This window comes from Lepus europaeus, chromosome 5 (assembly GCF_033115175.1).
Source record: "Lepus europaeus isolate LE1 chromosome 5, mLepTim1.pri, whole genome shotgun sequence".
Classification (NCBI taxonomy): Eukaryota; Metazoa; Chordata; class Mammalia; order Lagomorpha; family Leporidae; genus Lepus; species Lepus europaeus.
The window spans coordinates 53,119,575-53,147,172 of NC_084831.1; the positions used below are offsets into that span (position 1 = coordinate 53,119,575).

Consider the following 27,598-nt stretch of genomic DNA (forward strand, 5'->3'; position numbering starts at 1 on the left):
TGGGGTGGTGATCCGCATTGAATTGCAGATTGGCCTGAGTGACTGCAATACCTTAGGGACTCAAATAAGTGGTGCATACAGTATTACTTAGGCTGCATCCTTTAGCCAAGTTGAAGGCTGCTTTTTCTCTGTGCCTTCCCAACACACACCACGCACCATGCACCACACACCCAAAAGCTGCACATGGAGCGTTAATCACCCATCTCCAGCAATGCTGGCGTCCCTTGATTGCCTTTCTCCCCTTTGCTCTCTGCTCCCTGTTACCTGAGTGCACCCCCCAGCCCCCACCCTTGCCTCCGTGGCAGATAACGGCAATCAGGTTAGTCGGGTTTGCTGCTGTGTGGAGACCCGGATCAATGTATTGACCCTGTCAGAATGGCTGGTACAGTAATTGTTACAAGAGAAGAATGGAAAGCGAGAACAGGTCCACATGAAAAATAAAAATGACGTTTTGTTCTTTCCTGTCTCCCCTCCCTTGTTTGGTGCACCTCGTAGATCTGTATGTGTTCGCACAGCAGAGAGCACTTACGTTAATCAGTCTTGCGTCTGCATCATTAATTGTGACAGTTAGGGTGCTGCACGACAGGTAGAGTATTATGGGAAGCATTGATCTCACTCTGCTGGTGTGGACTTGAGCAGGTTTGGTATTCTGTTCCTTATCTCACGCTTTGGGGTCCCATCAAATCACATTTCCCTGATTGACAACACAGAATGCCTCCCATCAATACCATTGATTTTGTGAAAAAAAAGGACAAGGAACATTTTTTAACTGGAGATAGATGAATTATAGTGATGGTAAGGAGAACATTTCAGAAATATTTTACTTTATAAAACCCAAAGTAGGAACTAAGGTATTATTATTATCCCAAAAACAAGTGTGATTTGCACCCCTAGAAAAAAATGACATGAGAAGAAACTTACTACAAGTGAAAAATAGATTTAGTTGAGGCCAGCATTGAACCAAAGGCCACCTGCTAATTTTTGTGAGAAATTTTTGGTTAAGTGCACATCTTCGAAAGACATTTCATTAAAGTTCAACTTTCATGGCTTATACCTGTAGACCCTAACATAAATCCTATATGAACGGACAAAACTGAGTGGGTGTCATTTGTGACCTGGAAATAAAAGGTCAACCATTGAATTTATAGCTTTTTTAGTGAAAAGAACATAAAGATTCCTGCCAACTGGAGTCAGTCCATATTTTAATGTTTCCTAGTTAAGATTGTAAAATCAAGGGATTAGGATCATGCTGTTCGGTGAAGGTCAAAAATTAAATGTGATGGGCTAAGTGTCATACCCATGGGGCAGAAGTTAATATTTCAAAAACCATTTCTACCACCAGCACTCAAGAAATGAATCGTCCATGATCATTAACCAAGATAAGGGGAAATCCCACTACCATTACTAAATTTAATGATGATTAGTACATAATCAACGATATTATTAAATTACTTTGCTGTTCTCCTATAATGTCCCTAAACAGTAATAGTGAATTGATTGCTATCAAATAATTCTCTTCTACAGTTGAGAACAATTCAAAATGGAGGGCTATGGGTGAAGACTTCCTTTTGGGAAAAGAAGCTGCAGCTATTTTAAGATTAACTGAGAACAGAACGTTGTTCTAAGATCAAGAGTTGATGGCTTTACAGACCTGCCACTAAACATGATTCACCAATACAAGTTTTTTAAATACCAAAAGAAAATTATTGCTTTTTATTGGGAATTTTTTCTTTCACATTTTGTCCTCACTTTTTTTTTTTTTTCCATTTTAGGAAAATAGGTTCCATTGTGCCAGGTCCTTTTCCTTTTCTTCCTCAAACTTGTAAAGCTCTGGATTCCAACTGCTTTGGATATTTAAGAAGAAAGAAGAAAAGCTATTTATTATTATTATTGTTAATTATTATTATTATTATTTGAGAGACAGAGCAAGCACTTATCTCCTGGTTCACTCTCCAAATGCCCTATTCAGATGGCCAGGACAAGGCCAGTCCAAAGCCTGGAACCAATTTAGGTGTCCCATATGGGTAATGGAGACCCAAGCAATTATTTGAACCCTTACCTGCTGCTTCACACAGGCTAGAATCAGAGCCAGGGGTAGAACTCAGACACCACGATATGGGATACAGGTATCTTAACTGCAAGTCCAAATGCCAGCTTTTAAATGACTTTCTAGTATGAGTCAGACATGTGTACCCTGTACCATTTTCAAATACATTTTAAGATACCAGTATTTCTCAACATTACAGAAATACAGAGCACTGAAGCTGGTCATTTCCTTAAGATCGTCTACTCTAACCTCATCGTTTTTCAGATCTGACTTTAAGAGCATTTTGGAATAAAGAGCATAGGATTTTACTAAAGCAGCACCTCCTACAAAGAGGGCCAGAATCCATGGAGGTGAAACAACGTGCAGGGTCACACAGCTACTCCAAGGCAGAGCCAGGAGACTGATGTCCGGGAGAGAAGGGACTGGCGGTTTGAAATGGGGCTTAGGAAGTGAGTGCAAGGTTTCTGTTTCACAAAAGTGTTTTATTTATAAAAGCCCAACATACATTAGACTGACCCAGGCGCATTGGAACCCTGAAGAACAAAAGCATGCAATTCAAAGTTTTCCTTGCAGAGTTGATCTTCACAGACTGCCATGCAGTAGTGTGTGTGTGTGTGTGTGTGTGTTAAACCTGAGCTTCCTTCCGAGTTCCTGGGTAGCTTTTTGGTGCACATTTTTCTAACTTGTGCCCTTCCCAGTACAGACAAAGGTTAAAATTCCTATCTACCTCCACGGGCAGGCACTATAAAGTGTTTCCACATGAGGCAGGCAGTGGGGAGGACCTTTGATTTAAAGTTCAACATTTCCATTTGTAATTTTGGCTAATTTCTGTGCTTGCATTAATTAAACGGAAATTGTTTAATTAGAATAAAACTAAAAATGATCATTAGGATTAATTTAACCTGATAAGCTTTGTGTGTCTTTCTAGACAAATATTATGAAATACAGTAATAATGAAGCAATGAGAGGCGCAATTTCCAACCTTACACTGATTTTCCTGGCTGCTGGTTGTTCCCCTGCCATCTGAAACATGCAGAGTGCCACTCTGTTGTATCAGCACCAGGCAGTAGGGCTCTGCTGTGCCTCCTAGTTGGCCTCTTCCCAAAGGTTTTTTCCCTGTCAAGGTGTGAGGATGCACCCAGTTCTCCTCACACACCCTCATCTTGTTCCATCCCCGCCATCCTTCGGGAAACTCTTTGCGGGGCTCCTCCCCTGGGCCTTACTTCACAGCGACCTTTGTAAACCACCAGCTGCTGAAGAAACTCCTTCTGGAATTCACTAATGTTCCCTCTGCCTGGGGTCAATAATGCTGAATGCAGATGCCCCCCTTACGCCCCTTCCTGGCCGCTTGGTCTCAGTAGGAACCAGGCATGGAATTAAGCTTCACAGGATGATGAGAGATTCCAGCCACTGAAGAACTCACTGTAAGGAAACACGAGAGAGAAGACAGCTCCATGCACCTGCTGGGATCACCATGGATAAATTAAATCCTCGAAAAAATCTGCAGTCTGTTTTGGGTTTCAGATTCCTCCCATCCACCATTTTGACAGAATTGCTTTTGTTGTTGTTAAAGATTTTATTTATTTATTTGAGAGGTAGAATTACAGACAGACAGAGACAGAAAGGTCTTCCATCCTCTGCTTCACTCCCCAAATAGCTGCAATGACTGGAGCTGAGCCAGGAGCCAGGAGCTTCTTCAGGATCTCCCACGCAGGTGCCAGAGCCCAAGCACTTGGGCCATTTTCTGCTGCTTTCTCAGGCCACAGTGGAGAGTTGGATTGGAAGGGGAGCAACTGGGACACTAGCCGGTGCCCATATGGGATGCTGGCACTGCCAGCAGAGGCTTAGCCTACTATGCCACAGTGCTGTCCCCAGCAAAATTGCTTTTAAAAAATAGTGACATTGGTAGTTGTGTTTATGTGGTGTCATAGCTACCCTTAGTGGCAGGGTCAAAAGGTCTGTGGAAAACAAACCAAAATTGGGTTGATATTTATGAAAAAAAAGAGAAACAAAAAACAGACAAAAGGAAGGACACATGACTCTTAGCCATTGGGGGTTGGCTGACCAATGATAAGACTTATCTTGTATGCAGATTATCATCTTTCTGCATATTGATTGGCTGAATGGTCCTGGCCAAGAGCTAAGAGACTCTTTAAGAGTTGTGAGTCCTAATTCTACCCAATCACCATACATTAACTGCAGCCCCAAAAGAAGCTATTTGCCATCCATTTCTGCAAAACATCATCTAAATGGATTTTACTTTTATTCATGTCCTTATCCTGTAGAAGAAATTTCTAATTTTCATAGCAAAGAGTTTCATTTGGAAGCATAATCATATTTAATTTGATTTTAGAAAACCCTTCCTGTTTTTCAGCATTTGAACTAGGCTGAGGTCAGAGGATTGGGAAGAAAGAGTAAAAGCCCAGCACATTAGCTAGTATGTTCATGCTGTTGTTGTACTTGTCGAAGAAAAGACCATGAGCTAGCATAGAAAGATGAAGGTTTTGTCTTTCCTAACACAGGAGGGAATGTCCTTCTATTCCAAAAAGCAACGAACATCAGCTTCGCCCTCTTGGAACGGTAACTACAGTCGTATCAGGAGATAAGCACTGCATAGAGATTTTTATTCCATCCACACAATCACCACGCTAGGAAGGAAGGTGGTCTTAAACCTTCTCAATAGAGGAGCAAGCTGAAACCCACGTTCATCAGGCTCCTATTCTATCCACCCTCAGCTATGCAGTTTCTTCTCTGAGCCCCTCTAGAGCTATTTGTCTGACTCATCACATAGCATTGTGCAGGGAAGCACCTGCTGAACCAGGGGTTGCTGGGAATGCCACAACCTGCAGTGTTGCTGAGCATGGTTACCCATCAGGCAAGAGCTGCTCTGAAATGAGAAGATGCTGTAAGTCTCTGACCTTGCCTTGAGCTTTTGATGACAGTTAGTGCCAGTGGTTTATTACTCCTGTACCTACTTTCTTGCTAGATAAACTCAGATTCAGAAAGAAGTTGTCAGGTAGAATCCCTGATCCTCTTTCTCCCTCTCCCTTTCCATTTCTGTCCAGTAAGGACTGTGGATACTTTCTCTGAACTCCTAGACCCTTGCTTAACATCAAGGGTAAGACTTAACTGCAGTCCGCCAGGACATCAGCTCTTTCCAGACTTGGTCCCTACATGCATCTCAGAATCCCTAATTCAACTCTTTTTAAATCTAAACTGAAAATAACCATTTCTTCCTCTCTGGTATACCTCTTTTTTTGGTTGGGAAATCCCTAAGATCCTCCCTTTTTTTGTTGTTTGTTTGTTTGTTTATTTGAAAGGCAGAATCAGAGAGAGGGAGGGAGAGACAGAAAGATCTTCTGTCTGCTGGATCACTCCCAAAATGGTCACAACAACCAGGGCTGGCCTAGGCCAAAGCCAGGAGCCAGGAATTCCACTGTGGTCTCCCACACAGATGGCAGGAACCCAAGTACTTGAATCATCATCTGCTGCCTTCCAGGGTGTGCATTAGCAGGAAACTGGATAGGAAATGGAGGTGAGCCTCGAACCCAGGCACTCCGGGATGGGATGTGGGCATCTCAAGCAGTGGTTCAACCCACAAACCCACCCCCAATCCCCGAGATCTTTTTGACCTCAAAAACCTCTGAGGTTTTTTGGTAAGCATAACATGGAATCTCTTTTAGGTTGGGGCATTTCTATGCAAAACACTTTAACTACATTTTCCAGTTTTTGTTTTTGTTTTTTTTTTTCCAAAAAAGTTGGAAATGAAAACAGAGAAATCTGAAGTCCTGGCTTTCTAGAATCTAAAATATCCTCATACATCTAGACTCCATTAGTCACCTTTTCACCCTTAATTGTTAACCCAGATGCCCTATGGGGAAAGTAAAGAAGGCTGACTATTCCTTTGGTCCCTGCCCTGCCCTTCTTTCTGTCCTTCCTTGCCTCCACTGTAGAAACTTTTCCTCCTCCTCGGTGAAGCTCGGTGCTGCCCAGCTTGTGAGTGGGAAATGCCTGAGAATCAGTACAGATTCCAGCCATAAAGCATTCCTTCCCCAAGCCCTGGAAACTAGCATGCTGAGGCCGGCAGAGTTCAGAGGGAGAGCATGTAAATGAGGCTCAGTTATACACTCCTGAGGAGCGTGTTATTTCATTTAAACCTGAACTTGAACTCGTAAATGTGTTCCTGGAGAACAATACAGAAAGGCTACTGCAGTAAAACAGGAAGTCATATTTTAGCTCAGACAATTCGTTTCTTTAAAAGCAAGAAATATCTTAAAGTATTTTTTAATTGAACCGTCTTGCAGAATAGCACAAGTTGGCATGCCTGCGAGACTCTTGTGAGTGTAGACTCAGAATGAGTGAAGCTCTAGCATTTGAACTTACCGTCATTCTTGGAAAATAAACAATGGGAGCTCCTAACTGTTTTTGTGACTTAACAAGAGACAAGGATCTTAAAGAACCAATGAGCATGCAACAGTTATGCAACCTGTACTTGATTTTATTAAATGATAGAAAGGGATACTGGAGACATGTGATTGTTGCAGAGTAGCATGATGCATGTGTGTCTTCTGAGTCCCTTCCAAATCTCGGTGCTGGTAGAAAACTACCTAATGGAGTTTATCAGAAGAGAAAGTGAGAGTGACTTTTTTGTCTGCATGTTTCATTTTATAAAACACATACTTAAATGTGTCTTCGACAATCTTTGCTTATGAGATCCCCTCCACCTCCAAAGTCACTACTAGAAAAGGTAAAAATAAGTGGAAAAGTTTCTGTGTTAGAATGCTATTACCTCTCTGGAAGGCATTAGATCCCCAACACGGAAGCCAGTAGCTCTGCCAGTCACATGTGTTACACACATGTGCACATCATAGATAAGGCTCTGCACCGAGACTGGCAGTGCTACGGGGTCTCCCCTTACAAAGTCTCCACCCCATTCCCATCAGAAGCTTCCTGTTGCCCTAATTGTTTGTAGTACTGAATATTGCTTAGTTGTAAACTTAATCTACAAGTTTAGAAGGAAATAAATCTGAACATAAAAAGCATTTGCTGTTTCAGCATTAAAAATATATATTGGCATTTGAAACTGCAAACTCGTCCATGTGGGTTTGTTTTGCAAGTCACGTCTCAACAAAGACAAGTTTTGTGGCCATAAAACCCTAAATCCTGCCACATTCTGGGAAGGCGGGGGAGGGCATCATTCACTGGGCCCCAGTTTGGGCTGTGGGGATGTCACACAGAGCTTGGATGTGCTTGGGGCAAACCATTCTGTCTTCATCCAGGGTTTTTGGCTCAGATAAAACCCTGACCGCCCTCCCCAACCCTAGGCTCCCTATGTAGCTCACATCAGTGACTCCCTTAATGATGCTGCTTTTGTTTAATGCCAGTATCTCAAAGTCGTTTTGTGACTTTGAGTTTGTTATTCTTGTCCCCAAAGCTGTGATAATTGGTGGACAGAGGCCTGACTTACAGAAAAGCTTAGGGGGAGCCACCAATGTCCCACAGGTTAGGACATAGGTCTCTAACTCCATGATCTGACTTTTTCCACGGTCAGGTTCACGCTTACTTCCATGAGGGATATGAACAGTCTCACTGCTGCCAATAGCACATCTGCACCATGAACAAGAAAAAAAGGATTCCTGGAACCAGTCAAATGTAAAAGCAGGTGTTCCTAGAGGGAAAAGAAAGGGATTGGAACAGGACTTGGTGTGTATAATTGGAGCGGCCTCAGAAGGTACCTGGGTCCCAAAGCCCAGCCAGTGACGGAGCTGGGCTTGGACCAGGGCCCCTGACCAGCTCAGGACCCTGCCGCACCTTACTGTGTTCTCTGTGCTGGCTGTCCACCCTGTGCTCTCCCGTGAGTCTGCCAACCAGGATGCCACAGCCCACTCCCCATTCTGCCCAAAGTTCTGCTCTGTGCCACCTCTTCTCTGGCTCCCCACAGGAGCCTTTGGTTCCAGCTGCTTGGCCAGGTGGCTGCAGTTGGCAGCTCAGGGCCGTCATCTTGTCCTTCTTAATCCTGTGAATGGAGTAGGAGGGCCCTGTATTCCGACAGCCTTAGAGAGAGGAGGGGTCAGCCTTGGCCGAAGGCAGGAGGGAGGGAGAGGCTGGTGTGAGGGGGAGGGAGACGGGGCAGTGGGCAGTGGAGGATGAAAGCGGAAAGAAGCCAAGATCAGTGCCCAGGACCTGTGTGAGGTACCCGCAGGGGTGGCAGGTGTGGTACAGAGTCTGAGCAGCCCGCCCAGGGCTGAAAAGGTTAGTTTGGGAAATCAGTTTCCAGCAAAGGGCCTGACCTTCTGGCCTCCTATCGCAGGATGTCTCTGGGAGAAAATTTGAAATAGCTGGGCTTTTCAGTTGAATATCATTTTCTCGCTTGCTGGGTTGTCTGTACCTGTGCAGTGCAAACCGTGTGATCTGTGTGACAGACCTGCTTGCAGTCCTGAGTCATGTTTGGGAAGCGCAGGCTTGAGTAAGCTCACAGGGGAACGGTTATTATAATGCGGCCACGCTCTACTGAGCGCAGTGTCCACTCCCACGCCTCTCTCTTTAAACAAGAAAGGTTCCCTCCCTGGGCCACCATTGGGCCAACCCCAAGTGTGAGTGTCTGCACTTGTTAGACAACAGGCATTTAATTAAAACTGGAATCCAATGTGTAGGAAACATAGATTTTTTCATTTCATAGCTCCCCAGGAAAGCATAGTCCCTGCCTCTGCCTCTCTCCCCTCCTCACCCCCCACTCTTCTCAACGCTCCCCTTTGCAAAAAAAAAAAAAAAAAAAAAAAAAAAGCCAGGAAAAAGATTATTTTAATGTGAAAATCAGCAATTACAAAGGGCAAGGCCGCCTCTGTATTTTTGCCTGGAGGGCGACATGAGCCACTACTAATAGAGCCAGTATTGTGTCTTCAGCCCAGAGCCAACTCTTTAATGGCTATCTTCTTATCTGGAGGAGAGTTTGCCCGGCTTCAGGAACTAGGAATGAATGAATTTTGGAGGAAAATCTTTCATCTTGCTCTTGTGCAATAGAAGGGGTGGCCTGATGCCTCCTGATAATTGTTGGACTTTGTGGAGTCACCAGATTTAAAAGAGACCAGATAATAAGCACAGGGCCCCAGTGGGAAACCCAGCCCTCGGAACCCATCCAGGGCGCTGTCTGGGCTCCACCCAGAAGCCCCAGCAGATAGGAACTCTGGACGATTCCGCCGGGTTGGGTCCTCGTCCCTTCATCTCCACGCTGCACCTCAGATCTCAAGCAGCTTCCGTGGCGCGGGCTCACTTTAATGGATAGAATCTATTTTTCATGAAAAAGCAGGAAATAAGCTGTCTCTTTCATAAAAAGATTTACAAAATGTAATCATTGTTGAAATATTCCCTTTGAACTGCCGTGTCCACGGGGGTCTCCGGCTCCCAGAGCCAGGCTTCATTAGAAGCCCCTCCTAAGCGGCTCCAAAAGGGCAGGTATGCTGGTGGGGCCCGGCTTTGATGTCCTGAATGAATGAAAGAAAAGCACAATAAAAAAGAGCTGTTGATCAAGCATAAAATACTCTTTAAGCTGACAGAATAGCAGCGTTAACACACCCTAAGCTGCTTTTAGTTTTTCCCTTTTTTCCTCACATTTTCCTGTGCTTTGTGTACAGTGGGGGTTTGTATTTTATAAGAAGTCTCTGATCTATGTAGTATGCCATTCGCTAACAAAAACCAAAATAGGATTGTTTCTGTCCCACTTGGTTGCCTGACGACTCCCCCCTACCCCGCCGCCGCCCCCCCCCCCTTCCTCCCCAACCCCTGCCTCAGAGGCTCATGGTTTAGCCTTCCAAGGCAAGGGCCCAAATGCCTTTCATAAACTTGAGCCAATTCCTTTTGTGCTGTTGGTTTCGCCGCTCTGATTTTAATACCGCAATTAAAGACAGATTTTTATTTTTCTCAAGAACTTTCTCTTGCGACTGGGGAAATGGAACTGACACAGCTGCTACTTTTAACTAAGAAATTATATCATTAAATAAGAGAAAGCGGACTTGGAGTGAGTGCTCTTCCAGGAAACTAGTCTTCTTTAGGTCCCATGTGGACGGTCAGGCCTCTGGAACATTCTGTAGTTCAAGAACCCATCTACCTCAGCTTTCTGGGTTTTGACACTTGCCCCTGGGCAGGTATTATCTCATTTAATTCTCACAAAACTGAAAAAATTGTTCTCTCCATTTTATGGAGTTGAAAACTGAGAGTCAAGGCACTAAGTGATTTGCCTCCAATGATCTGGTATGAAGATTCTGTTAATTCCCACGCCAGAGTCTTAGCTGTCAGCTGCCACACAAGCAGCCCTCCAGTCAGTCTTCAGAGCAGATCTGCCTGAGCCAGAGTGCAGTTTTTAACGCAGAAGTCTTTGGTTCCAAGAGATAAAAGATTATTTGATGAAAATATTTTTGAAAGCCAAAAGAAAAATTCACTCGGTGGTAAGAGAGACACTTGGGCAAGCTGGAGTGCCGGTAAGGGATTCAGACTTTGGGACAAGTCCGAATAATTGGATTGTGTGTGTACTCTCCAGGTTTGGAGGTCCTGACTGGCTTATTGGGTAAAAAAGATTAGTGTTTTCCCGTCTTGAGGTCTTGGCTGGGAGCAGCGTAGTCCTTCTCCAGGGAGCGGTGGTTTGGACAACTCCGCTGTGCTTGTAGTAAGCAGGCAGCAGGCCATGTTACAAAGCTAACGCACATGCTACTGCTGCAGTTGGCTGCAGCTCCTCGGGCGGAACTGCCTGCGGCGGCTTGTGGAGACTTGGGTCTCTCTGGGGGCAGTGCCTGTCCTCTGGGGAGACACGGCACGTGTGCTCAGCATGGGTGTAGCAGAGCGGTGCGACAGAACGTCCATTCAGATGCTTTGTTTTATCCTCAAGGTCACTGGCACCAGGCTTTGGGAACCTGGGTACGACTTGTCCATCTGTCCTTCCTTCCTCCCTCTCTCCCTGCAGCCTCCTTCCTCAAAACAGCTTTTATGGAGCACCTACCCTGCCAGCCCACAGGCAAGACATTAGGGATGCCACACCGGAGAAGAAACTTCATTTTCTAGGGAAGAAAACAGGTTAATTACTATTTAGGAGCTGTGACAGATGTGAACCCCGGGGGTTCAGGCCCTGAGATGGGGCCCCTCGCAAGAAGGGACATCTATTCTTAGACCACAAGGACTAGCAAGTATTAGCCAAGCCTGTGCCAAGACTCAGGGGGACAAAGCGTTTGGCTCTGGGAAATCTGGAAGAAGTTCACCAAACACAAGTGCTGAGTGCACATGGTGAAAAGATAAGGCCACAAAGGTGAGCGGGGCCGATCAGGGCCCATTAATGCCTTAATAGTTTCCTGTACAATAAACAAGTCTTGGTTTCGACTTATTGAAAACAGGTTTTCTTTAATTAACAAAATAAAACAGACAAGAAAAAATGACTGCAGAGATCAAAGCCTGGAGCTGGAAATACCACTAACACACACCTGTGTGCAGCACGTCACCGTTTACCCGAGAAACCAGTGTCAACCATTGCTTTCCTCTCGCATTCTGCATTCCAACGTGGAGTCATTCTCAGGACCACCTTCTGAGGTCCAGGGGACAGGGTCGGGCTCACTCCGAGTCCCACAGCTCAGGGGAAAGTGGGACGTGGTCCTGGTCACTGAACACGCAGCCTCCCTGGCTGACACACATGTGAAAAGATCCCACTGCATGCAGGGCAAAGCCTCTGGTGCCACAGTCTGACGTCCAGCGCCTTCTTCCCACTAGGCGTTGGAGCTCTTCCGGGCAGAGACTCATTTTATCCATTGCATCCCCAGAGCCTCAAGTCCATAGTGCCAAGCGCAGAGTAGGCCTTAGGATGTGTTGGATGAGTGAGCAAATGCCCCCACGTGGTTAACACGAATGTGAGAAACTAGGAGAACACCGTGAGGCCCTGTCTTAACTTCCATCACATTGGAAGAGGGAATGGGTCTAACCAGGATTGGGGCTGATTTGCCAAAGACAATTCATTTGGGCTAAATAGTGGCCTTGAGTGCATCCAAACAAGAGCCGGAAGCCAAAAATGACAAACTGGATTGGTGTGACCCAGCAGAGGTAGTGTCTCCTCAGAAGGGAAGACAGAGCAGCGATTGCTACTCCCACGGCATTGGCAGCGAGGGGAAGTTGGGGCGGGGCGGGGGGTGGGGCAGCATCCCCCTCCCCCCCAGTATTTTCAAGTTTCCGGTCTGTGTGTGTGAATGTCCTTAAATAACCCACCTTGTGTGGAGAAGAAAGCCAAGTGTCACACCCAGTTCTGGATTCCACATTAACAACCTCCTTCCGCAGTGTTAAACTTTGCCCTTGAGGCCTTTTGTTTAACTTTTTAACTTGAAAAACAGATTCTGCTGCGTCACAGTCTGTCCCGCCCTCCTCAGCACCCGCTCCCTGTTCTGGTTAAAGTGAAATGTCAGGATCAGAGACACATGTCTTCTTCGTGTTCTAAAATGCGCATCGTCGCTGTGTTGCCGCAAGGAGAACGCACAAGGCGTTTTAGGAAGTGGTCCTACGTGTTAGAGTGCTTGTGGGCAACCCAGGAGTTGAGTCTGGTGGCACCAGCAACCGTGTCTTCAGTAGCCTCAAAACCAAATCTTGGCCTCTGTTTTCTGATTGGCCTCCTCCCCACCCCCCACCCCCACCCCATGAGGCATGGGGAACAGAGTAGATTGGCACCACACACGTACCTGCCACCACTTCAGGCTTCCTGTTTTAAGATGCAGTTGGATAGTTGCTGTTTATGGTTCAGAAAACCTGAGGACTCTGAGTGTTCCAGGATGCAGGCAGAGTGGGATTCAAACTTTCATGGAGCTGTAAATTAAGGGGTGAGAAGTGTGATAAAATTCCTTAGAGAACTGGGGGGGGGGGGGGGGGGATAGGTGCTCCTTGCAATGGTTAACTGAAATTTTATAAGCACATTCAGTGTGGAGCTGTTTAGCATTACATGAGTTGAATACCTTAGAGACGCCACATCTGCAGGCACTTTATTAAATCCTTAGTCAGCACTTTCCAACCTGATGCGATTACTTCTTCATTTGGAGAAAAGGAAAGCTGAGCTCTTGTCCTGAACTGCAGATTTCTTTTGATGTTTCACCTTGAAAACCAAAAGAGGACAATTACCCCCTCCCCTCTCTCCCACTCCTCTCCCCAGCACATCCCAAAGTGTATACACTGTGAACCTCACCGACAGATTTTACACCGCCAGAGCCTTTGTGGGAGTATGGACTTATGAACCTCCACAACAACCATCGTGGAATGTTCCCGAAGGGGGGAAAAAATAAAGTGCTGTGTTTACTTCCTTAATGTAAATGTATCAAGATAACATCAGCCTATATTGTATTGGAATATTGTGACTCCCTGCAGATAAGGGACAGGGATTCCTCTGTGGTTTTTCCGGATACATTGAGTTTGATTTAACCTATATGTCAGTGAACGTCTGAAGATGACTTTTTGACTCCCTGTAAACAGATTTTGTGTAACGTGGCAGCATTTCCCAAGTGAGGTGCCATTCAACTCCAACAACCTCACGGTTTCAGATCTCTTTTGTGCTTTTCCTGTGTGGCCCAAGAAGAAAATACTCCGAATCGTTCTTTGATGTTCCCACACGGGTACTGCTTGAATAATAAAAGTTGTAAGAAAATATCACAAGGAAAATGGGCTTCTCCCAGTGTCACCTCGTGCACTGATGTTCTGAGCAGTATGTGGAAGTTTAGAGAAAGTGAGTGGCATACACACACGTGATTATCATACCCATCGCAACAAGATTAATGTGCACCTCCAACTGCCAACTGATGGTGAGAAAATTCGGTGAAGTAGATGAATTTTATTATTATTACTATTATCATTATTACCATTGGAACTATTTAGGTGCCTCCTCTGCAAAAAAAAAAAAAAATGGTCTGATCAAGGAGATCTCATTCAAAAAAGAAAGAAATTCCCCATGTGATTCCCCTAACTGGCTTCCCAATCTGGAAACCCTTGGTCAAGTAGCTGGGTTAATTGTCATGAAGATTAGTGCGATGTTGAAATAAGGACTAATGGTCAAATTACAGGAGTGAAAAAGTTTAAGAATAGGTTTTGGTTTGGGCCTGAAAGGGTTAATTAAGGTTTTTTCACGGGTTATTAAAGACCCCCAACCCCTGCCTTCAGGAGTCATATTGACACCCCACCACAGGGCAGCCTGGCTCCTCTATTGCTGTGTTGCTGGTCCGAGCATAATAGGCGTCTGTGTCTACAAATCATTGCTAAAATCATCTCAAGGAAAAAAAAAAGTTCGAAAGCTTTAACGTTAGACAAAAGCCCAAGAGTTGCAGTGCGCAGCTCAAAAACCCAGAGTCAGCAACTTCTATTGATTAAAAACTAACCTTTAAAGTAACTCTGAGAGTGTGTGGTTAGCATTTAAATTTAAACATGTCATGAGTTGATTTGTGTTACTGAATACCAACTCAGAAGGAGTAACATTCACATCGCATTTTTTTTTCTAATTCCCTTAAGCAGCTAAAGTATTTCATGAAATGTCAATAGGGCAAAAAGAAAAAGAGGAGGGGGAGCTGATACTGGGCCCTGTCGTTTTCTTTCCCATGCAAATATTCACCCCCCAAAAGAAAAGTGTGGAGAGTGAAACACAATAATTAGTCCTTTGTCTAACTTTCCCAAGTGCCAGAGAAAGACAGATTAATTAAATATACAACAGTGTTGGTTTTTGGAGTGGGGGTCTCGCTTGCTGTGTAGGTCATAAATTAGGCAGAATAAATACTTCAATGTGTTTGCAGTGGGCCTGCTACGTCAGAACCACTGGAAGGTTGGTGGGAGGAGAGCGGAGGGTTTCTTGCTAATGATAGTCACGTCTGGGTCTGTCTGGTTGCTCTTAGCAACCAGACATGATGTAACACCAGGATGAACTTGAACTTGGGGGACTTGAAAAGAGAACAATAGACCAGAGCAATCAATAAAGCCTATTTCAGTGAAGGATTACAGAGCTGCTCTGGGGTAACCTTGTCGGCAAGGCACATACTGAATAGTAAGATGTGTGAAGAAACTTTTTTTTTTCCCCTGCTTTGCTTTTTAAGAGAAGTGCAGAGGCACTGCAGATTTTTGTGGTGCCCCGAGGTCTCTCGTCCAGCAACTGTGGGATGGAAAACTGCTCCCCCTACTGACTCACCAGGTCCCGCGCCTTCGCTGCAAGATCCACAGGACTGTCACATTGCAGAAGTCTGGAATTTCACAACTGACTTAGAGAGTGTGAAAACAGAAATCGTAAGCGTTACCAGCCGCACCCAAAGTGTGACACTGTTTTGTTGAAGAGAGAACGCGGCTGTAACACGGATCAGAGTCAGCTGTCAGGAGAGGCCTCCTCCAGACACCCGTTGGCTTCGGCCTCCCTCTCCTTCCTTTCCCCCTCTTGGTTCTTTTGTCCGGGCAGATTGAGGCCGTGTGTATTTGCCAGGATGATTTCCTTTCAGGACACAACGGGCTTTATTGTGTTCCTCAAAGCATGTGGGCAAAGAATAACGTCGAAAGGTATACAGGATGAGTCGCTTCTCAGTTTAGGCTTCGGTTTTTTTAAACTCCTCTGGAAATCAAAGGTAGCTTGTGTGACCAGGAAATCTTACACCCAGCTCCACATAGCCACTGTTGAGCCGTTTATCCCTGGGATCTAACGAGTCCTTACCTCACCTAACAGAATCTCATGGGCAAGGGTGAGCCTTTACCTGGCTGAATCCACCCCAGTCTAACCCTTTCTGATTCTGTCAACTCCAAAGAACTCAGAAGCATTGACTTTTGCCAGTAGTTGATGGTTTTTCTGTGACTAAGGATAAATGTAGTGAATTGGTCATGGTATCACTAGAGAAAAGGTGGCAGAAGCCATATACATTTTTATTTCACTTGAAAACCAACTCCGCTATTTGCTCATAATTGGTCACCTTGGATGGACAAGGGAAAAAATACCAGCAGATAAAGTGACATAATCACCAGACTGTTACTAAAAGAAAAGCACCTGTAGATTTGTGAAAGGAAAGCTAACTGGTAATGACAATCCCACAGGCACATGGAAAGCTCGAACTAAATGTTGGCTGGACAGAACAGTGGCTTTATTTTTTCCCTCAGACATTGTGGTAGTTAATAGGGTAAAATCTCGATGCTGCTTGATTGTTGTATGTCATAGGCGTTTGGCCTAGTGATGAGTCCCTAGGTTAGGATATCCACTTCTCACATCAGACTCCCTGGGTCTATACCTGGCTCTGGCTCCTGACTCTAACTTCCTGCTGATAAAGACCCTGGGAGGCAGCAGGTGATGCCTCAAGTAGTTTGCCTCCTGCCGCCTATATGGGAGACCTGGATGGAGTTCTTGGCTCCTGGCTTTGATTTCCCTAATCATTGTAGGCATTTGAGGAGTGAACCAGTAGATGGAACTCACTCACTCACTCTCTCTCTCTCTCTCTCTCTCTCTGTCTCTCTTTCTGCCTCTCAAATTTTGGAAAAAGAATTAAAATATCACTTTAGAAATATTGAGCTGAGTGGACCATCATTTACAGAAATGAAAAACAAGAAAAATGCCACCCATTTTACCTGTACCGTACTCTCCCTACTTTATCTCCACTTGTTGTTGAGGGGTGAGTTGGCGCTCTGCTAAAGGATTGTCACAGTCATGTCTGCAGTGCCTGCACCTCAGTTAGGATGGCAACGTGCAGATCATCAGAAGAGCCAGCCAGCCCCACAGGAAACCTCTCCCTTTACCCACTCTCTGTCCATTCAGCTCTTCTTTGCTAGGAGCGTTCTGTATTCCAGGCATGGGGCTAGGTGCTGAGGATTGAATTATAAGCAGGATGGTTGACTGTCTTGTCCTCCTGCAACAGCTCCCCACCAGACTACAAAACCTGAATTTATATTGCGAGTGGCCAGAAATACCTCGTTTTGTTAGACATGCTCAGAATGCAAGCATCCCCCAGTGAAAACAATGAATTTTCATTTCACAGCAATAAGATGGGTTTCAGCATCTCAGGATTCACTCTCATTTGTCATTCCTTGGCTCTTCCCAACAAAGCAGTCCCTCTTCCCTAACCTAGATCTGGATTTCCGGGTTCGAAAGGCACCTTCCAGCAAATGCCATGTTACCAACTGTGCTCCTAATGATGCTTTTCTTTTTATCTTCTAGTCCTGGTACCTGGGATAAAAGTTGCAGCATCCCATCATCCACCAGACAGACCACCTGACCCCTTCTCAACTCTGTAACATGGACGCAACCTCAACCCAGCGCGGTTACAACTTCACTGTCAGTGGAAGGGGAGGAAACCCGATTCAAATCAACTTGTACATGGAAACAGCGAGCATTATGGTCAAACAGCAAAGGCCATAACCTTTTGGGATTTTGTTTTTAAAATACTTTAGGGACTGTTGTAATTTCTCATATGGTGCTGGAAATGGTTGGGCTGTGTAACATTTGAAGTGTTTCCGTGGTAGCGTGAGCATTAGGTGACGTGGCGAGGGGAGGACGACTGTTGCTCACTGACTTCCTGTTGTAACATACTTTCCTTACAGAGCCTGGCTGTTTCACAGTATTTCATGAAGTTACCCACACAGGTGTGGGCCTCCCCAAGCATTCGGGAGGCACACAGAGAACTAAATCTTTCGTAGTAGCTGAGATCTGCAATATATAACTTACGGGACAGTCAAAGGGCAATGTTTTTCTGTAACATAATGGAAAAAGAAAATGCAGTTATGTTCCTTTTATATCTTTTCTTTTAGTTTGGTTTGGTTCAGCAGTCAGCAGTTCAGTATGTAACATGGCCCACAAGGACAACGAATCCACTCACGTTGCAGAGCAATTCCGAAAACGGCAAACTACTACTACTACTACTCTTCAGTTTTTTAAAAGTTTTGAAATGCTGCACTTACATTAAAAAAAAAAAAGAAAAAAAAAAACTAAACATTTTTCAACAATTTCAACAATGACACAAAAATTCACATGGAAATGGGGAAGATGGTCTGTTTTGACAGAAACTGACAGGAATCAATCAAAACAATCGAATTTTGAATTGAGTAAAGTGCAATTTCATTGGATAGCTAAATATCTTTGTAAGATAGAGATTGTTGAAAATTCTATTTTTGTTTTTCAAGTCCTTCCACCCCAGGACTCTAAATTATTGGGGTAAAAAACAGCCTTGCAAGAAAAAGGGGAGCTATTTTTGCTTTTTATGTTTTTTATTGTTAAACTTGTATCCCTTTAAAACCTGAAGGAAAATTAAAAAAAAAAAAACAAAAAAACAAATCTAATGGTGCTTTTACCACAATATGTTAACTACATTAAATGCTAATTAATTATTTTCTGTTATCAAAGCACATAACTAAAGTGAAATCATGGTATCTGTTAATTTTATAAGCTAGAAGTCACTATAATGAATTATGCCAATTCTGAACATTTTTACATGTATCCGGCAACATAGGATTTATCTGTTATCAGACACCTCATTGTACCAGAGATTGTCCAGAAGTTTTAAAGACCTTTGCGTCCCTGAACTGGGCTAAGGAAAAAAAACAATAATAATAATAATAAAATAATAATAATGAAGCCAATACTGACACAAACATTGATGCCCATTCAGATCAAGGGTACTTGTTAGGGAAAAACAAACAAAAAATGTTTGCACCCCCAAATGTCCTGTATCTTATGTAAAAAAACAAAAAATGAAAAAACAGAAACAAAAACACAAAAAAAAAGTGCAAGTGATTTTTCTACCAGACAGCGAAGCACCCCTTTGCTTCCCATGCAACTTCAAGAAGGTTTCCTATACTATACATATATATACGTTCTGGTTGGCACGCCCCGCTGATCAGAGAAAGTCTCTGCATGTTCTAGTGTTAGTAACTAATTTTTATATAGTTAATGTAGGATAAAGTAGAGTGCATTAAGACACAATATTGTAATCCCTCCTCTAGGCACTTGCCTTTAAACTATGTTTTTCAGCCCTTCAGAAGGGCTCTACTACTGTCCTATACAATCAAGTAACTGAAATTCTGGGGAAGACACTTTGCTCTTCATCTTTCCCCCCTGAAACAATGTTGTTTTGTTTTGTTTTTTTTCCTTAATTTGCACGAAAACAAAAATTCCATATCAATGTGCCTTGCCCTGGATAGCGATTATTTGTGGAATTGTTGCACATGCTCCTCTATTTGAAAGGGGGTTTTTCCCTGGTCAAGCATTTGGAGACACTTTTTGTAAATGTGACTTTTCTGTCAGCCATCGTCAGTTTCAACATCTAGAACTCACTAGAAAGTTAGCTGTTCCGCAGATAGGAGTAGTCTTTATTGTCCTGTGTGGTCAGTGGCAGTGCTATTCTGAGATCTGTAGATGCTTAGAATATCAGTATTTTGGATGTTGCTGCATTTTACAATTTATTTGGAGTCTTCCTTTATTTTCCCCCAGATATATGAAAATATGCAATACCTGCTTATATCATGTAGAAAAGCTTAGCAATTATTAATTTTTCTTTTATTTTTTTTATTTGACCAAAGTCGGTGCTGCACTTGACGCAGTGTGTTTTAGGTGTTTGTCTTTGTACTTTTTTGTGATTTTTGAATGCACGTGCGCAGGAAGGGCTCCTCTTAGAGAAGCAGTCAAACTGTGAAGCACTAAGCTGACCCTGCTTCAAGCAATTTTGTTTTTACAACTGTTCCTTTCACAAGCAAGCCTTAAAAAAAAAAAAGACAACTTCCTTTTTCTTCAGCTCCCACACCCCATTTTTCTTAGCAGACTGCAGTCAATCCACATTCAATAAAAAGTATATAATGCCCATTTTTATATGCACGTTTTTAAACTTCCAAGTTCTGAAAATTGTTTACTGGTTATCTCTATTTAAGGAAAAAAAAATAAAATAAAACATTTTGGATTTTCATATGTGTCTGATAAGTGGTTGAATAGTCGTTGGCGCTGTCGTATGGTGTGATTGTCAGTGTACGGTGTCACTTCCTATAGCCAGCCAGCATACTTTGCCTTCCCCTATAGCACTTAGCTGGGCATTACTTTATTATGACATATGTGCACTAAAAAAAAAAAAAAAAAAGAAAAAGAAAGAAAGAAAAAAAATAGCAGCTTTCAGTGCTTCACAGTGAAGGGAAAAAAAGCCTAGACAAACATTTTGTCAGAACCTTGCAATAAGCCAAGGTATTACCAGTAAATTGGTTGTATATACAATAAAATTGCACCCTTTTTTAAACAAAACAAACTAAGCAATAGTTTGGGCAGTTTTAGTTGTTTTTAGCGAGCATGTTGTAGTCATGACTGCAAAGAGAGAGAATAAGCTGCCCACTCAGAAGATATGTAATTTGTATTGCTGTATAGTTTTATTGATTACACTGATTTATTCTACCCTATTTTATAATGCAGGACTTTTGTAATGTTGTTTAAATGAGGAAAAATTTCTGTCAAATTAGCCTAGTGAAATTTCTGATTGTTCATTATAAAGGCAGCATTCATAGAATTGCTTTTCTTCCTTTCCCTAACCCCTTTCGGGAACTGGATTTAAGTTTAAAACTTCCCTGTTTCCTTTTTTTTTTTTTTGTAAGTATTTAAATACAGGAATTTTTTTTTTTCTCAATGGTATGGCATATTCCTATGCAGGAGTATAGGTCTACTGAAAAACCATTGGCAATGGACGTTACAGGTATGCTGTATTTTTGAAGGTATTTTGTCATTAAGTTTGATGAAGCTAAAATTAGGCAACTTTGAACAGATTTGCAGGAAAAAAAAATGTTTTAAAGGCTTTAAAACATTAGGGAGGCAGTCTAGAGTGATCACGAACAGGGGTTAAGTATTAAATACACTAAGTTCCAATTTTTGTTCATGTTTCATTGTCCAGAAAGCAGCAGGAAACTGTAGTTCAGTTGTGATCAAACAGGAAAAGAAACAGCAACAGGACGAGTGTCTGGCTTTTCAGAGTAAAAGCCCAGTGAAGATGTTTGAGGAAGACGTTGCTCCCCGGGGGGGTGTAGACAGACAGACCGAGAGCTATCAGCATCGGAAGGCCCAGCCCTTGGTTCCGAGACACATTTGGATTTTTGCTCTGCCATCTGATGGCATTCGCAGGATTGGCCAACGTGAGCCCCTCTAACGACGCTGTGTGTTTTCTGTGGGAACTCAAGTCAGAGGCACAAACACTAAGTCTTACTCTGTCCCCTACACCTTTTCTCCTGGCCCTTCTGGGTGCCACTAAAGCGCTCCTTTTCCCATCCTCTCTCCATCCTGGAGCCTCCTGCCGCCACCTCTTGGCCTTTCTGCTGCTTGGCGCCCTGGCAGACAGTTCTTTGTGGTCCGCGCACCCTGCCCTCGCCCCACCATCGGGGCCGGGCTCTGGGCAGGCGGGTGAGGCTACACTTCTCGAAGCGTGTACTCTTCATTTTCCAACAAAGTGGAAAGGAACCCAAACTTTCCAGAGTCACCGTTTTCAGTCCGCCCACAGGAATATGCGAAATCCATCTCCAGAAAGTTTGTCTTTCACTTTTTCAAACCCTTATCCCCATGTGCTTTGAATTCGGTAGTTACAGTGTCATAAAGCATTTATGAAACTGGGATTAAGGAAAACATTTTTTCCCCTGTGATTTTTGTTTGTTTGTTGTTTTTGGTTTTGGTTGGGGGGAGGGTGGTTTTAAGAATGTCACTTAATGTACTTGGCATTGCGTCTCTGGAAATATCTCTTTGTCCACAGTGGTGGTAGTCAGTCAGTCTCTCTCTCTCTCTCTCTCTCTCTCTCTCTCTCTCCCCCTCCCTTTCTCTCCTGTCTGTCTTTGTCTCTCTGCTTCTTGTTTGCTCCTGTTCTCTTCCTTTCTCTCCTGTGTTTGGGTAGCAGGCCTCCATAGAACAAATCCACAACGCAAACAGCATGGTAATGTAAGGAGAGCTTCCGCGGCACCTCCCGCCCTCCAAGACCTGGCACGAGACAGCCTCAGAAAGCTGCCCTGCCCACTGGCACAGCTTTCATTCCAGTAGGCTTCCAAGGCCAATTCTGTCTTGAAGTCAATGCATGTATTTACTGTTTGACAGTAAACCCGCTCTGCCTTCTCCATGTCCAAGGCTGTGCATTGGTCTAATTAGCGTTGTGTATGTTTCCCTTTTATTTTTTCCAATAAAAAAGCAGTGGGATGAAAATTGCTTTGATATATAGCAGGTAACATTGAAGCTATTCCATAGCACTTAGCTGTAGTGAATACTGTGTCACCCATTCTGAAATCAATTTAATGTTTAATGCAAATCCATTACATGGTGCTATTACAGGCTGACAAAATGATTTACACAAATGTGACAACTTGGGCTCAATTCACTCTGCTTTCCAACAGTGTAAATGCATAGCAGTGTTTATCTGCATGAGAACTATGCACTAATCTATCTGAAGAAAAAAAAACTATATCAACTTTGGTATCTACTTTCCGTTTACTTCAATCCTTGCCTTTTTGGTCATTGTTATAATGCCAGCTTTAGGACAGAAAGAATTATAAGAAAACCAGCATAATACCTGATATATTAAAATGTAGTGCCTGTGATATCTGTATTATATTGCTCTTCGGACGTAAGAATTTTCTACACCGGTAGCCTTCGCTGTCTGTCAGTCAGGACCTTCTGGTATAGGTGATGTAAAATAACCGTACAATATTAATGCATGCTATTCCATAATGCTTAGTGACTGTATGAATATTACTCAAAGTTATGTTAGTTTTCTTTTTTTTTTTCTGACTAGGTTCTTGTCAGCTAGGTTTAAGGTATTTCACTGAGAACGCAAATTCTGTCTTTTCTTGATTTCGGCTGTTTTCAGTATTTTGGAGGTATACATGGACTTAAATTCAGTATTACTTGTGTTTTGTTTTTGTTTTCTGTTTTCTTTTTTCCTAGGGGACAAGCATGGGTGTTTGATTTCAGAAATCAGTACCTGGTGAGATTTTTTTTGTCTCAAAAGTATCATTTGGATTTCAAGCACTCTGCTACGAAGACACTTTGAGAACATTTTCAAGTGAGAGACATTTTCCTGGACCCCCAACGGGAGCTATGCGGATGCGGAAGCGTTTTCTTAATGGACAGTGTTCAGCCAGGTACCCATGCTTGCTCCGTCTTCACACCAGACCTCCTCATGTTAAAAGAAAAAAAATTGAAAAAAAAATCTTTAAGAAATCATGTGGCTATTTAGTTTCATGCACAGTTACATTATTTTCTTCAAAAATAAAACTCTGTACAAACTTTGGGCCCGATTCATAAGAAAACGAAGTTTGCTATTAACACGGGAATTTTTTTTTAAATATACTTTTTTTTTTTAAATCAAAATTTGACAACTACTTGCTTCCCAAATTAAAGAAGTTGCATCCCGTCCTCCCCTCTCCACCCCACCCAACCTAGCACCTGTCTGCCTTTTTTTCCCCAAAAAGGGTCACATTAACCAAATTAGGGGCACAGGGTACAGGGGAGCAGGTACAAGAAACTGCTCACAGAGCCCCAGGGACCACCCCAGGGGGCCTGAGAACTGGGAGGCAGCGTGTGCAACTCGGCCCTTGTGGCCATGGCGGCTGCCCTGCTGTGGACTTGCGTGAGTTGATTCAAAATCCAAACCTTCCAAAAATGCGTCTGGACCACAGGAGTATACAGAGGAAGCGCTACCTCTAACCTGCCCAGAGCACCTTTGTGGCGGCCCACGCCCACCGGGCCCTAGAATGTGAACCTTCCTCTGTCTCCAGTGGTGTAAAGGACAAGTAGTATCCAGACAGTTGGGCCATTTTTTTTCCTGCAGTTTTTATGCTCAACTTCTCAAAATAACAAAATCATTTTTTTTCCCCTTTCACTCTATTAGGACTCTTATTTTTAAAATTTTTTCTTGGGGTAGTCTGTAAATTCACCTCTTTTTCTTCTCCTTTCTAGCAGCTTGATGGAGGGTCATGAGGCCACTGGCCACACTGGGAGGGAGGTGGGAGCGAGCGGCCAGCCTGATTCTCGCTCCCTAGTCTCAGACCATGGCCTCTGCCCTGCGAGGGAGTTTGGTAGCCTCATGGCTGAGATCCCAACCAGGTGGACCAAGAGCTATCTCAGGTCCTATGAGGTCCTTTGGGAGATTCTCAAAGGCAAATCCATGACCCCCTGCCCCATCCTTAGCCCCAACCTCTCCCCAGGACAGTGCTAACTGGGGACCTTTTCCCACCACACGTGGACATCTGTCCATTCAGAACACCTCCATTTGTCATTTCGAATTGTTGGGGGAGGGACTGAAAACTTCTGTGGTTGGAAGCATCTGTTGTGCAAACTCACACCCCCGTGTTAATAACTGAGTCGGAAATCTATTTTTATGAGCCGGGCCCCCTGTGCCTCTAGTATACTTGTACTGACTCTCATAGTTACCCTTTTAGTTTTACTGTGTTCTGTGAAAATTTGTAATTGGTTGAGAATCACTGTGGGCGTCCATTCTTATTCAACTAAATCTCCACAGGTTTTTTGAGCTGGTGTGGATTAGTTTAACTCTTGTATTCAACCATTAGTGCTACCACCTTCTCACATTACAATACAATTACTGGAAGCAAGTACTGCATTTCCTATGCAACAAAAAAGGAAAAATAAAAAAATTGCTAATGCTATGGGAGAGCCGTGTGGTCATTCGCTTTACATCAAGCCTGGGGTGGTTGAGTGACAGTTCTGGGTGTGGATAGGGGGTTCTCCCAGAAGATGGCCGTTTGTACCAGAGAGAGAGGGAGGGATGATAGGAAGAGAGAGAGAGAGAGGCAGTGTGTGTGTGTGTGTGTTGGCCTTCATGGATGTCAGGCACACTGCATCCTTTGATTTGGTCTAAGGGGCAGTGGTGTTTCATTCAACTGCCTAGACAGACAGAGGACTGAACACTCACATGACTGTGTGCCTGAGCTGTCCTAAGTGCTTTATACTTGGTTGTTGTAGCACTTAAGGCCCAGCCAGGAATTGAGAGCAGAGCCCCTGCGTTTTTCCAACAGGGGAGCCAGATGTTAACTCCTAAGGCAGGCAGCCATCACCTCTGGAGATGGAGAAACCAAAGGGAAAGGTGAGGTTCCCGGAAGCTGGGTCCTCTAGGAGGGACACCAAACAGCTGGCATTTGAATCTTTTCTGAGGCTGGTCACCTCAAGGAGAAGATATCGTGTGGCTGCTACTCAGATCCTGAGGGGAGCTGGCTGGCGCTAGGACCCTGGAAAGGGATGAAGCCCTGGCTCTTCTGAGAAGCCAAGGCTGGTGCTGGGGGATCGGGCAGAGCTGCCAGTGCAGCCGTCCTCTGCTGCTGTGGCATCATGGACAGGAACCAAAACTGGAAAGAAGTCCCTTCCTCCTCGCTCAGTCTCCTCAGCTCCTGCCAGTTCTATCATCGGCTGCCTCTCTTGGTAGCCATCTGGCAGAGGAGTCTGGAAATGGTAATGAGAAAAATGCCCCAGCCGCATGAAGCCTCGTACGGACAAGTGAGCTTGGAGACCAGAGACCATACATAAACAAGCAACATTTAAACTTTGCTACCACCTGGTAAGGTAGGTACTATCTTATATCCTATTACAGGTGAGGGAATTGAGAGATTACATAATTTACCCAACATCATGCAACAGATAATTGCCAGAGTGGATTTGAAACTAAAGTGTCTGGCTCCAACCTCCGTGCTACGATCACTGCCATATACTGAACGCCATTAATTAATCGAGTGCTTACTCAGTGCCACCAACCAACTATGCCAGAGACTAGGGATAGTAAGTAAGTAGAGACTGAGTGCTCTAAGGAAGTATATAATCCACAGGGCAAAATAAACATTATTGAAATGGCTGTTACTCAGATGAGCAGCAAAAGGTAAGCACATAGTTGTGATGAGTGCTATAAAGGATTGCATTGCAGAGAAAGCCTAATGAGGACAACCAGGCAGCAAGGGGAAGGAAGATTGTTCTGGGCAGAGGAACTGCATGTACACAGGCCTATCGTCAAAAGGAACTCAGCACCTATGAGGCACTGAAAGCAGGCCTGTTTGGATGAAAAGGAGATAAGGTAGTGGAAATACAGTTCAAGATCAAGCATGATATTTAGGTCAAGACATTGAAGGGCTTTGCAGGTCCATGAGGAGCTTTTGTCCTAGCTCCTAGGAACTTTATAAAACATGCATCCGTCAGCTTGGGCTAGGCAGATACTGTCACACACAAGTCCGAAATCTCAACGGCTCACAGCAATATAGGCTTACGCCTCAGTTTCCAGATTGCTGAAAGTTGGCTGGGGCCTCTGCGCAGGATCTCCTCGTTCTGGGGCCCCTGGTGGGAAAAGCTGCCATTGGCTCTGTTTCAGGATGTGTGGGCAAAGCACACACACCAGTGTTGAACCACTCCATGAGGGCTGACAGAGGCTACCTCCCCTGCATTATACTGGCCAGAGCAAGTCACTTGGTCTTGTCTGGGTTCAACAGGACCAGGAAGGATCCTCCATCAGGGAAGGCAGAGGACACTAATACAGACACTTTGAGAAGAGGAGGGAAAGCTGTGCAGCGTGGAGAATGGGCTGAAAGCACAGAGCCCACAAGGAAGCTACTGGAGCAATGGGAGAAAGAATACGCTATACCCGGGCTCTGGGGCCCATGATGGAACGGAAGGGAAGATAATAGCAAAAGAGCATTAAGGATATTAAAAACTACTGTGTACTGAGCTCTCTTGATTAATAAGGATATTAATTACTATTATTTATTGAGCTCAATACACAATAAAATGCTGTGGGCATATTATCCCACTCAACTTACTGTTTTCTCTCATTATTTCAGCTTTCAAAAAGATATGGTGGGTCCTCAAACATGTTTCTGACTCGAACAGAGCAATTTCACACTACACACCTCAGACTACCTTATACCAAACATGTCACTGCCTTGTTTTGATATTTATTATTTGGACTATTATGAAATTTGAATTGAAATCAATCAGCAGGGGTGGGCAGTTGGTGCAGTGGTTGAGATGCCACTTGGGATGTCCATATCCCAGGTTGAAGTACCTGGGTTCACGTCCAAGTCCATTCTCTATTCCAGTGTCTTGCTAATGTGTACACTTGGAGATAGCAGGTGATGGCTCCTGCAGGGATGGGTCCCTGCCATCCACATGGAAGACTTGCATTAAGTTCCCGGCTCCAAGGCATTTAGGGGTTAAACCAGTAAATGGGAGAATGCTAGCTCGCTCTGTCTGTCTGTCTGTCTCTCTCTCTCTATCCCTCCTCTTGCTCTCTCTTTCCATTCTCCCTCTCAAATAAATAAAATCAGCCAACACTACCCCTTTACTGACATTCAAAAGTTCACAGAAACTGGTATTAAAAGATGATTTTGTTGACAGGGGAGAGGTGCATATAAAGAACAAGACCATGGGCCTAGGCGCCAGACTGATAGGGTTGACTCCTGACTTTGCATTTCATTTGCTCCGTGGTGTTGGTAATAGCCTCAGTTTCTCCACTGGTTGGATAGCAATGATTATGACCACATTTAACTTCCTAATAATGCTGTTACAGACATTTGATAAGTTAAAATTTGCAAAGTATAAGCAGTAGC

At 43.9% G+C, this 27,598-nt stretch overlaps 1 protein-coding gene across 3 annotated transcripts in view; it reads left to right on the plus strand.

Annotated features, from left to right (window-relative positions):
* NFIA (nuclear factor I A) overlaps positions 1-24,661 on the plus strand; it is a 394,118-nt gene extending 369,457 nt beyond the window's left edge. For all 3 annotated transcript variants that reach the window (XM_062191435.1, XM_062191437.1, XM_062191436.1), the window contains one exon: positions 17,217-24,661. In XM_062191435.1, coding sequence (XP_062047419.1) covers positions 17,217-17,234 — 18 coding nt within the window. In that variant the 3' untranslated portion in view covers positions 17,235-24,661. The remainder of the gene's footprint in view (positions 1-17,216) is intronic.
* The last annotated feature ends 2,937 nt before the right edge of the window (positions 24,662-27,598 follow it).